Genomic DNA, 12254 nt, shown 5'->3' on the forward strand with positions numbered 1-12254 from the left:
TGATGGAAGGATTTGGCCATTGCCAAAGGATACTGTGTATTTTAAGTTTAAGAACTTTGTATATCATGGTCATCTGTACTTGCCAGTAGCAAGGAATAAAGCCAAACGCTTTAACGCCAATTAACAAATCTATAATTAATTAGTAAAATGATCTTCCCTTCATGTTTCACATTTTGTAGAACAAGCTGTTTGGTTTGGCTGGGGCTCAGGCCGGCATGTTTGTGAATTTCACAATTCACAGATGTTAGACACTCTCAGACTAAGTAAGGGAAGAGAATACCAAGTTTTAAATAGCTTCTTCCTTCTATTGTGACTGAAGCAACAAATAAAATATTTTTTACAGAATATATTTTGAATCTGATTTTTTTTTAAGGAAATGTCAAATTCTCTGAAAAGAACTTTGGATTGTCTCAAAACTTTGACAAATATTGATGTCCCCAGTTTACAAGTAGTCTGTGATTGGAGTGTGCATGGAAGATGTGAACTTGTCATGTTAGTGACACTTGGGCACACGCCGTTGGTTTTTGTTTTTTTTTTCTTGGAGTCTATTTTAATTTAGCTTCTGAATCATATTTCATTCAATTTCCAAATCCACAAAACCAGAATAGGTTTACAGCCTGTATCCAAAAGGTAGTAAATTATTCCATATGTAGACTTTTCTATTATTATATACCTTTTGATACGTGAATAGTTTAATAGTTTTACTCCCAAATAGGTTCAGACAAAGCAAAACCAAAACCAGCAAAACAATAACACATAAATAGGAGAGTGAGTCAGAGTAATAGAGACTAAAATCAAGTAGAATGTTTTCACTGACAGGAAATTTGAAATAATTTTGTAAACTTCAAAATAGTCTCAAATAATATAGTATTTTTCATTTTAATATCACTTTAAGAATTCTGTGTGTGTATTTTAGGTAGGATATTTTAAAACTCAACGAAGTTTATTTTCTTTTATTCGGGGCCGGCAAAACTTCTAAGGGGATGTGAATAGATATCTCTTTCTCTTCGTTGAGAGGAAGAGTGAGTTCTAGGTTAAATATAATCAAGGAATTTCCCTGTCTTTGCTATTTGAGATTGTGACCACAACAGGCGGTTGGCTGAGAGGGAGAATGAAAGGGAGTGGGGGTTGGGGGGAAGTGGAAATGAAAAATAAACAACCTTCTTAAGCAGCTCTGTAAAAACTTTAGCTCCACAACAGCTACAGAAGTCCTCAAGTCAAATCAGTATGCAAATACAAAGAAATGTTAATTAGCTGGAGCAGAGTAGCCGCTCTTAAGCTCAGTTCTGTCATAAAAGTCCAGGCTGCTGAAATTAAACTCTGATGCCATTCATGCCAGCATCCAATCACCAGAGAAACCAGAAGTTCAGAGATGCCTTCAAGTTGCCAACAAGCGTGGCCACTATACGTCAAGGATTCTAAAACCCCGATAGAGGGGGAAGAACATATTTAGAAAGGATGCCCAGCTGGTAAGATTTGACTGTTTCTGATGTTTTAGTTCCTTGATGAATCTCATTGGTTAAAATCAAGGAACGCTCCGCCTCTTTGCAAATATGTGTGAAGGGGAAAAGTGTCTAAACTTCTATGTCTGATAGCAGTTGACCCTTTTGCTTTTAGTTAGCTCTCTGGCTTTCTATCTCTATATACACAGGTATATGTGTATGTGTTATATAATTGTTCTCCATTTGTTGATATCAAAGAGAATTGAAGGAAATGAATTTTGAAACTTCACGGTGTGCCACCCTACAGTACTGCCCCGACCCTTACATCCAGCGGTGAGTTTAAACGTGACATAACTTCTGTCAAAACTTAATTGGCGTGCCTTGTGTATTATGAGTGTTTCTGCTGTGTACAAACAGCAATCCCTCCTTGTTTATGAGCACAGTGATATTATTTTGGACTTTCTGTGGACTTAAAGTGGTCTGTGGGCATCTTTTTTATTATTAGTTTTTCTTTTTTAGTTGAAGTCTAAATGGACAAAGTGACTAAGTTTGAAGACAATCTTCCCATGATTTCTTAAAAAAAATCACACCATTTTAAGGTGTTTAAAATCTGTTATTTGCCTTGCTCAGTCAGAACTCACCCACCCAAGAAGAAATTTCATTGGATAAGGATCATTTATGGATGATCTTCAAGTTAAAATAAACACAGAATAATTTTAATTTATTAAAAATAGGTAAACAGCCATTGTATTTATATCAAGGAGATTATGGCTTGTCACTTTGGCTCTAAGGAATATTTTCTTCTTAATTTGTTTTATAACAAACATCATCTTTTGACAAGTCTGACTTTTAAAACTTCTTATTGTACTGAATTTTATTTATGTTTATAGAAAAAAACATTTGCCTAGCACTGAGAAGGAATATTAGTGAGCACCCACGATGTGTGTATGTGTTTCAAATTAGAGTTTGCTATTTTTAAACTGGTAAATGTAACCTGAACAGTGTTTTTCCAGTCATAAAGTTATGGGAGATATTTAAGTCGTATGTACCAGTGTGATGTTGTTAATTCAACAGCATGAGGTTTGATGTTGGAATTTCATACTTTATTTTATAAGACTAATGAGAGAGGACCTCTGAGTGTTGAAAACAGTGGGGTTACAAAGGGGTTAACTTGTCACTCACCACAGGTGTCTATTGGAGCCTCATACTAGAAGTGAAGTGGGTTCTCTGGGCAGAGCTCAGTTGCTGTCACATTGCCCAGGCAATTATGGAAGATGTGTGATCTTTTTTCATTAATATAATTTGTCACCATGTAGAACACTAATGTGGACTATGTAAGCTTTGCTTTTCTTTTTGTGAGGTTTCTGGTGGGCTGTGTGAAAAAGCAGAAGAGAAAAAGTTATGCAGCAAAGTAAATGGAACAGTCGAGAGAAAAAGAAAACAGGAGGGGGAAAAGGAAAGAAAGAAACAAACGGAAGGAAGGAAGGAAGGAAGGAAGGAAGGAAGGAAGGAAGGAAGGAAGGAAGGAAGGAAGGAAGGAAGGAAGGAAAGAAGTTTGTGGTCTTCCAGGATGAAATGGAAAATGTGAATGATGTTTGATTCCTGCCTTGCTCTCTCTGAAGTTTATATATTCTTGGATAACTTGAAAATAAGATGTAGTTGTTGTTGGAGATTGGATGGATAAAATGTGGAACACCAAAGATCTTCTAGTTTTCAGCCTCAAAATTTTCTATTCCACTAAAAATCTTTTGAAACAATATTTCTAAGAGCATAATTCTAATGAAACATTAGTTGGATTATGCTTCCCTTGAAGGCATGTTTTTAAAAGTAGGTACTTGGATATACTTCAGCTTTAGAAGAAACTTTTTTTTATTGATTAGGAACCCACATGTTAGTCATCCTGTACACCTCTACATCGAGCATCGATTTTTCAGCTGGTGTGCCACATTTTAAAAATGTGCAATATCTGACTATTTAGTCAGGGACGCTGGCCTCTTTTCCCTTAGATTGTCAAATAAAAACATGACAACAGCCAACACAGCAATAGCCAGCCAGTATGAGTGAATCAAAATTATACTTATTTTTTCTTGTCAGCTCGGCAAAAAATAATTTTTTTGGTGTGCTGCAGAATTTTAGTAATTACTCTCTGTGTGCTATGAGATGAAAAATGTTGAGAATCGCTGGTCTAGAGGCATTTCTAGTGATTGATGACAAAGACCTGTAAATATAAATAAGAGGAAATAACTTTTCATATTGTTCCAACAAACTGTTAATTCATTGAGCAAATCTTCAAAAAGTTTAGTTTTTGAAGATTGTAAACTTTCAAATAACAACAATATTTTAAAATAGTTTTAAATTTTGCTGAATCCCCTGAGCTTTAATGATGGCGAGTGTCCCTTTCGGGGCACGGAGGGCGGTATGTTGGAGGTGCTGTGAGACCACAGAGCAGAGTGGTCAGGTAACTTTTATTTGCCTAATAAATTGCTTTAGGCAAGATTCTGTAATTCCCATTTGCTATGAAACTTAACTGGCAAAATAAAAAGCAGAAAAATATTTGTTGCTGAGCATCTACTCTGTACCAGGCCCTGGAAATACAAAAATAAATAAAGAAATAAGATACAGCTATAATGTTTATTTAACTCTACAGTACCTATTTATTTCTTAACATATTTTCTCATATACTAGGTTGGCCAAAAAGTTCATACAATTTTTTCCATAAAATAAAAGACACATTTCTCATTTTCACCGATAACTTTACTGATTTGGTTTTTTTGAGTATGCCGGCTATCTCTCTTGCGGTATAATTGTTATGGTGTGGGGAGCGAGACTTCAGTCAGGAGGCCTTCTTTCCCCGCCTCAGCTCTTGTCTCGCTGCAAGAGATGAATTCAAGCAAGAAACAGACAAGTTTGGTAGAAATGAGATAGTTTATTTATACACTTGAGCAAAAGCTACAAGTGGGCACTTGGCTAATCCAAGTACCCCAACTATTGGGGTTTGGGGGTTATATCCTTCAGCTAGCTTTTAGAGATATCCCTCCTTTTTCCCTTCTAGATCTTGGGAATAATATACAGCTACAAAGGCTTTCTTTCTCAGTAAGTGAAAGCTTTGTCTCAATTAGTGAAATCGTTACAGAGGCCCCCTTTTCCAGTGCAGAATCTCAAGGACTACTGCCCTTCCTCCTGCTCCTGACATTCAGGACACTCAGCAACCTCAGGAAGCTTGTTACAGAAGCCCCTTTTCTCAGAACAGTCTCAAGGGCTCTCCCCTTCTGCGCTACTTGGCTTATAATGCTGAGGACACCTGGCAATCTTATCAAACCAAGCTCAGGACTGCTGCGTATATTGGTGAGATGTTTTCCTTTTGCTTCTAGTCTCCTTGTATTAAGTTCTTTGTTAGACTGTAATGATGAGGGCTCTGCCTATATTTCCCCTCTGGTTGCTCATTCCTACCTGCTACCTACCATAATGTTGATTGTTTTCAACTAATGTCTTGATTTGATCACCATCAACTTGACTGGTCTACCCAGCAGTGGAGCATTGTCCAGCGAAAAATCTCCAGCAAGAAACTCTGCAAAACACTTTTGACACATTCAATTAGTCACAGCACCTCCTCCATACACTACACAGCTCTTTTTTCTGGCATTTCAGTTGCGTTTTTTGAAATAATAAAACGTAATATGCTGAAAATGTTGCATATTTACTTCCATTTTCAATATTGAAATGGTTACACAAAAATTTATCAATTTTGATGCTTTTTTAAAAAATGCATGCTGATATGACAGCTGTCACAATACAATCTAACAAAATTGTTTTGAATGAAGTTCAAGACAATTAAGTGCTACTGGAGCCAACTTATGGGGAAAAAAAAAAACAAACTTTTTGTTTTTTTACAGTTAAGAACCCCAATGTTCTTAACTGTTTTGTCATATATTTTAAGGAGTGAATTATTACTACTTTCCCGCCTATACTATTTAGTGAGTAAATGAATAAGTGAAAAAATCAACTGTAAGTAATACTGTCAAAGCAAGAATCACACATATAGTATCATTTGGTTTGAGTTGGTTTTCTAAACAGACAACACTTGTAGTTCTCCGTTTACAAAGTCTATTTTAAGATAGACCAAATTTAATCATTCTATAATCATAGTCATCTACATAGTTAAATTTGTCTTTTTCCTGACCTTGTCTTTGGAAAGAAGTCACAAGAGAACTTTCAAAAACAGAAAGAAAAATATCCTGTTATTTTTAACTCCAAGCTACCTTAATACACGAATTTCCTTTTATCGCTGAACAGAATAAATGAGAGATGTTATTATCATTTATTACTAAATGTTAATGCCATTCCCAGAAAGCCAATTTTAGGATACATTTTGCAGTACTATAACAATCATTCAGTTAAAATCAAATTAACCCTTTGTTTTTTGTGTTTCTTAGCATATCGACGTATTATGCATCTAGTTGATCTTTGAAGTTGACACTAATTTATTTCAGTCTTTGTAAAAACTCTGAAAATCTAAAAAGCAGTTCTACTGCAGAGCTTAGATTTCCACTTCACTAATATTGACCATTACAAAGAGAAGGTAGCAGAATTACGTTGTCATTTTATTGCTCATTTACCTGTAACAAAATATTGAAGCATAGATGAAATGACACAAGATCAATAAATAAGAGCCAGTGAGTAAGTCAGCATTTCCTTATAATAAAAACTTTATAAAATAAATTCTGTTGATTTTTTATTAGGTCAATACTCAAAATAAATCTAAAATTTATCATTTTAGAAGCTAAATCTTTGTTAATTTATTTTTGGGGTTGTAATTTGGACCTCCTTGAATACCTTTAGTTTTAGAATTGCCATCTAGTTTTTAAAATAGATTTTTTAACCAAGGAATACTAAAAGACTAATATTTTTCAAAAGAAATTGAAACTGTTAAAGTGCTGCATGGGTAAAAAGTATTTCCTATGAAAACTACATATTGATTGTGAATTTTATGCTTTCTATCTTAAAGGTCAACTTTATTAACTGTTCCTTCTAAATATACCCCAAAAGGAAGGGTGGTGACAGTGAACTTATAGTGGAATATCATTTCACTAATACCACATAAAGGCATATGTGGTTTGTGTTGGATGTCCTCTTTACATCTACCTTCCAACTTTCTGCTTCTTGTTCTGTACTCCAGAAAGTTAACTTTTAAATATTGCATTGATAGTTCCTTTCACCTCCAGTTGTTGTGTTCAACCAGTGGGAAACTCTAGCAGGATATCTATCAAAGGATACACGGGGAGTGAAGTTGGGGTAGATGTTTTCCTGGCCACCTCCCTGTTGGGTTTTCTACTAAAGGCCATAGGTCCTCTCAGAAACCCCTGCCACAGGTCCAGGTGTCTTGATTTCAAGTAACTGCTCCTTCCTCTCCCTTCCCTTCAAGCTTAGGGGTGGTAACCATTCCCAGCCATTGTTAACTCCAAGAAGCCACACCAAATCTCTTTTCCCTTGATAAATAGTCTCTTCATTAAACTCTCTTCAATTGCTCTTTGTTCAAGTGCTCTTTTTTCCTGCCAGGATGATTGCAAGTACAAAAATTAAAATATGACCATAGTGTTATGTTCATAGGAAGATTTCCTAAATGGATATAACAGAATAATACAATATAATTTCTGATGTCAGATAAAGGATGTATCCATCCATTGTGATAAGCAAACCAGTTTTTAGTAAGGCCAATTTATTAATTTTCGTCATCTCCGTAATCACTAAAGTTCTTTATCTGACCAAGAGGGATGAGACTAAATGCTGCAGTGTATGTTATTTATATTAGTACTTGAAATGAGCAAGGCACAGAGCAGGAGAACTATTTCATAAAGAAATATGCAGGTACAATTTATCAACAGGCACTAATGTATCCGCCAGTTTTAACCAAAAAGGAGCTGCTCTAAAGCCTTACAATTTTCACAAGAATACGTTTTAAAAGAACTTTATGGCCAACTGTGGCTAGCCAAAAGGATGATGTGTTATAATTCTGTGCGTTGCTCCTGAGCTGTGAGTGCACTTAAATGGTAGAGAGGCAGAGAAGTGGGTCAGCACAGTGCACACACGGCTTCTCAAAAGACGTGGATGATAGTTTTAACTCTACCACTAACTAATTACGTGACCATCATGACATCACTTAAGCTGTCTAAATCAAAGATTTCTCGTAAGGTAAGTAGGGATAACAAACTCTGATCTACTATTCACAAACAAGACTTTGAGAATTAAATATGAACCCAACTAAACTGTGAAATTCATTTCCTTAGTGTATTTGCTCAGCCCTACTGTTTTCTGGGCAGCACACCAGCAGACTGGGGAGTCTTTCCTAGCAACAATTATGTCTTCATGTAGGCATACTTTACATTCCATTTTGCTCCATATCATCTTTAAATTAAGGACAAAGGTCATTATGGGTCTTGACAGGATCTTGGCTTGTCTCCCTCAATTCTTAGACTTTAGAATTGAGAAATCTGAATCCCAGAGGGGTTAAGTGATTTGCCAAAAATCACACGACAAAATACCAGGTCTGGAATTCAAGTCTTTTGACTCCCAGTTCAATGCCATTTTTACCAGAGTACATAACATTCTATGATATATGCATAGGACTTTATAGTTAAGAAGTGTTTCCCAAAACATTAAGTACCTGATCTACCTGCAAGGTGAGTAGGTGTGGTAGGCAGAATAATGACCTCCAAGTGATCCCCCAGTTCTGGGGATTAAGATAGCCATAGCTTAATCCCCAGAACCTGCAAATACACTATATTACACAGCGAAGGGGAATTAAGATTGCTGATGAAATTAACACTGCTAATCAGCTGGCCTTAAAATAGGTAGATTAACCTGGATAATCCACATGGACACAATGTAATCATGAGTCCTTCACAGGGGACGTGGGAAGTAGAAAAAAAGTCAGAATGATGTAATGTAAGAAGATTCCACAGATTTTGATGGTGGAAGGGGATTGTGAGGCAAGGAAGGCTGGCAGGTTCTGGGAGCCTGCAAAGGTCTGACCTACAGAACTGTAAAATAATACATTTGTATTGGTGTAAGCAGTAAATTTGTAACTTGTTATAGTGGCATTAAGAAACGAATTCACTGGGTTAAGAGTTTTTAACCCCAAATTGTACCCATGGAAACTACAACTATTTCTTTTTTGATTTCTTTGTTTAAAATAGTCCATGAACTTATTTATTTATTTGCATAGTTTGGTGCTGAGTGGGGAAGGTAGAAGCTATGTGTCAAATATTGTCCTGGAGCTCAGAAAATCCAAGGTAGAACCACATGCATTGGCATAATAAAAGGAGGTACAAGGAAGGCTAGAAGGACTCAGGCACCCTGGCTATGGCCTGCAATTGCACAGCACTGATCCTAGAGGCAGCAAATTGGAAGGGTGATTTTTGTTAGTAGCATCTGTTAAAGTATCTCGAAATGCTTTACAGGGAGGTATACTCGACTCTTAGTAACTGAAAGTATGAGGCCCAAATTCCGATTCAGGAAAATACAGGAATATATACAGTCACTTCTGATCCCAGGAACTCGGAGGGATGGGACAGCAACACCCTGAGACGATGATTTGTTAAGTCCAAGTGAAGCTTTGGAATTGCACACAAACAAAAGCAAACAATTTTCACTCACGCAGTTCTCAGGCACTCTTGGAAAACAGTTCCACTCCTTCTGGTGCCGTAAGGTTCCCAGTTATTCCCAGGTTTACAGTAACATTGATGCCTCCCTTTGAAAAACTGGCATGAGCAGCAGAAGGAATCCAAAATCAGCATTTTTATCCAGCACCTCAGATGATTTGTTTGTTTGCAAACCTAATTTTGAGGACTGTTACCTACAGTGAGGGAAACTTGGACCTAATGTCCCATCAGAAGCTCATAAAACAGTATCCAGTGGTATGAACAACAGACACATGCCTTCCAAAAGACAGACTTCATGTACTCGCTTTACTTAAAAGCCAAATGGATTGTGAGATTAAAGTGGCAATTTTCAATCTGTTTCAAGTTAAGAGAGCCAAGTTTCTGATTAGCTGTTTTGCAGCTCAAATTTGTCCTGACAGGGTTTCTATCTTCTTTAAAGCACTCAACAAGGAAGAGACCTCAAGCAACAAGTGATGGATGGATAAAGCACTATAATTATGATCAAAGTCTAAAGACTCTGGTCTATATAATTATGCACTTCCCAACCTCTGAAAGTCACTTTGTTCCATTTAAAATAGGATGAGAAATGGACATGAGGTGAGGTGTACTTATTGGTTAGTCAAGGTTTTGGAAATGACAGTTATTAACATTTCTGTTTTACCTTAAGCCGTAGTATTCGTGGATAATTTAGATGGAGAGAATTAATTGTCTATTCTCTCATTCTCATCATTTGCCTTCCATTCTTCACTTATACCTGACTCACTCTGTATTATGAATTAGAGTCTTCGAAGTTCAAAACGAAATCATTAAGTTTAAAAGAAATGTAAGGACTTAAAATCCCCATACCACTTTCAAATTTCAGTACCTTTTTTTTTAATGAATAAAAACCTAATTTGCCAACTTGAACAACTGCCACCCACTCTCACTTCCCATTAACCTATGCAGGTCTCTCGTAATTGAGGGGAAAACTAGCATCCTAATAACGTTAAGACTGATAAAGCATTGCAAGGCAAGAAGCACAAAATTGAAAGCTGGTGAGATAATTTAATCAGCTACATGGTTACCTAAATTTTTAATGTAACCTTTATTAGAGATATGGTGTAGATTGAAAAAAATAATACATTATATATAAATTCATGATAGGGATAATGCTACAGTGGAGACTTTTGCTTTTAAAGTTAAGTATCTTATGCCTTGCGGTTGTTGATTGCATTTAACTTAATCCCCCATGATATTCTGACACTTTCTCAATTTTTAGAGCTTTCTTAAAAATATAGACTGTGGGAGAGGTAGGCAGGGTGGGATGGGTGGAGGAGGGCAAAGGGGGGAAAATTGAGACAACTGTCATAGAATAAACAGGATTTAAAAATAAAAAATTAAAAAGAAAATTTAAACATAAAAAAACCCCCAAACTTTAAATCTTTTATTTGAAATTCATCATTTGCTTTCTTTTTTTTCTGGCTCATTGAAACATCCATTTTATATTTCATATATATACATAAAACTGAATTAATAGTGTCATTCATTTCTTAAGTACATAAATAATTATAGTATATTTACTGATTTATTTATTCAATGAGTAAACTTTCTTCCAACTTTTTCATGATATTGCAAACTCCTCTGAATAAAAAGTGCTAATAAAATGTATGTTTCATTTTACTATTTATTAAAAACACTTTTCTTATCTCAGGCAATGAATAAAAACTTTGTGCTTGATAGGATTTTTATACTAAATTAGGACCAACAAAAAGACTTCTAGTCAAAGTGAAATTTTTCAAAATCCAATTGACAATATACATCTAAAAAATCACAAATACAGTTTTTAATACTCTGTGAAGGCTGATGTGGCTTTAATTGTAATTCCTTCACTAAAACTTGAAATATGAGTGAATAACTTCTTCAAGTTGGCACTGGTGTGAACGTAGGCCCTCTCAGATCTTGCATTTGTTCTGATTCACTTTTGTAGGGTCTCATGTGTCATCGAGTCTTCTCACTGAGAAAAACCTTCAGTGTTACCCTATGAATCCATTACTGGCCTTGCTGTCTGGCATTTGAGGTCCGACCTTATTGTTCCACCTAAAATTTAGATACAATTTCATCTTTAAATCTTGAATCCTTCAAAGCAGTAAAACACAAAGTTCAGTTTTTCCTTTCTACTTTTCTTCTCTTTCTCTCTTTTTGTCTTTCTCCCTGTCATAGAAGCTCTGTATTTCTTTGCTTCTTGAGAAAACAGGATAAACCTGAAAAAGCTAAAAATATCACAAAGCATTTTCTTTGACCAGCCCATACTTTGCTCTGCCAAAGTAAAATTGGGACATTTTGTAAGGAAAAGTGAAAACTGTGATAGCAACATCTCAAAAGTAAAAACATAAAACTGACAAAGTATATGACTTGGATTTTATAGGAAAATATCGTTTATAAGTATTAGTTTATCTGAGTTGCTAGACACATTTTAAAGGAGTTTTATAAATTAGCTACTACTTAAATATATTTAAAATATTGTTTGGGGTGACAAAGAGGAATAGAAAAATGAAAATAATAGTGCCCGAAAGAGTTCAACCTGTTTGAAAACTACAAAACTATTTAATATGTTCAGTAAATATTTACTAAATGCTAGGTGTTGGATATGTGATCAATTTAAAAATTCAAAGTTTATAAGTATTTGCCTTTACTGTAGAAAACCTGGTTCTAGAATCATCTGAATTAAGTGAGAAGTAAAGGAAGGTCTTTGAAGATATATAAACATATAAATATCAGAGCACTTTAGGTACCATCGATGGACTATGTTCAGGAAAAAGTACTTGTGATTTAATAGTAATCATATCAAAAATTATTTATTAAGCAAATGACATGTTCTCAACAATAATGGAAGCCAGCAAAGAAAAATCTAGTTTAAACAGTTTTTCATGTCATCTTCTAGGTTGATAATTTTTTGTACATAGAAGTTAAAATTGTAAAATGATTTCAATGTTTTATTCCCTATATAAATTATATACGAATTCTCCATTTGTCATGTATGTTTGCATTTATCATATAACTAACTGCATATTAATCTCATATCAATGCAACTCAATACATTTATCTTTTTCTTTTAGGTTGGTTGTAAGTTTTATTATAAATTAAAATATCATATAACCACCTTTTTTGAGTTATT

General features: G+C 35.1%; 1 protein-coding gene across 4 annotated transcripts in view; it reads left to right on the forward strand.

Moving 5' to 3' along the window:
- The first annotated feature begins 1130 nt into the window (after positions 1 to 1130).
- Positions 1131 to 12254, forward strand: part of TP63 (tumor protein p63) — a 219811-nt gene continuing 208687 nt past the window's right edge. For 3 of the 4 annotated variants that reach the window (XM_054585118.1, XM_054585119.1, XM_054585116.1), the window contains exon 1: positions 1566 to 1775. In XM_054585118.1, coding sequence (XP_054441093.1) covers positions 1714 to 1775 — 62 coding nt within the window. In that variant the 5' untranslated portion in view covers positions 1566 to 1713. Of the gene's footprint in view, positions 1470 to 1565; positions 1776 to 12254 lie in introns of those variants that run through there. The other variant, XM_054585117.1, reaches the window with a different exon arrangement.

This window comes from Pteronotus mesoamericanus, unplaced genomic scaffold (assembly GCF_021234165.1).
Source record: "Pteronotus mesoamericanus isolate MK-2021 breed Mesoamerican mustached bat unplaced genomic scaffold, CSHL_Meso_final contig_82, whole genome shotgun sequence".
Taxonomy (NCBI): Eukaryota; Metazoa; Chordata; class Mammalia; order Chiroptera; family Mormoopidae; genus Pteronotus; species Pteronotus mesoamericanus.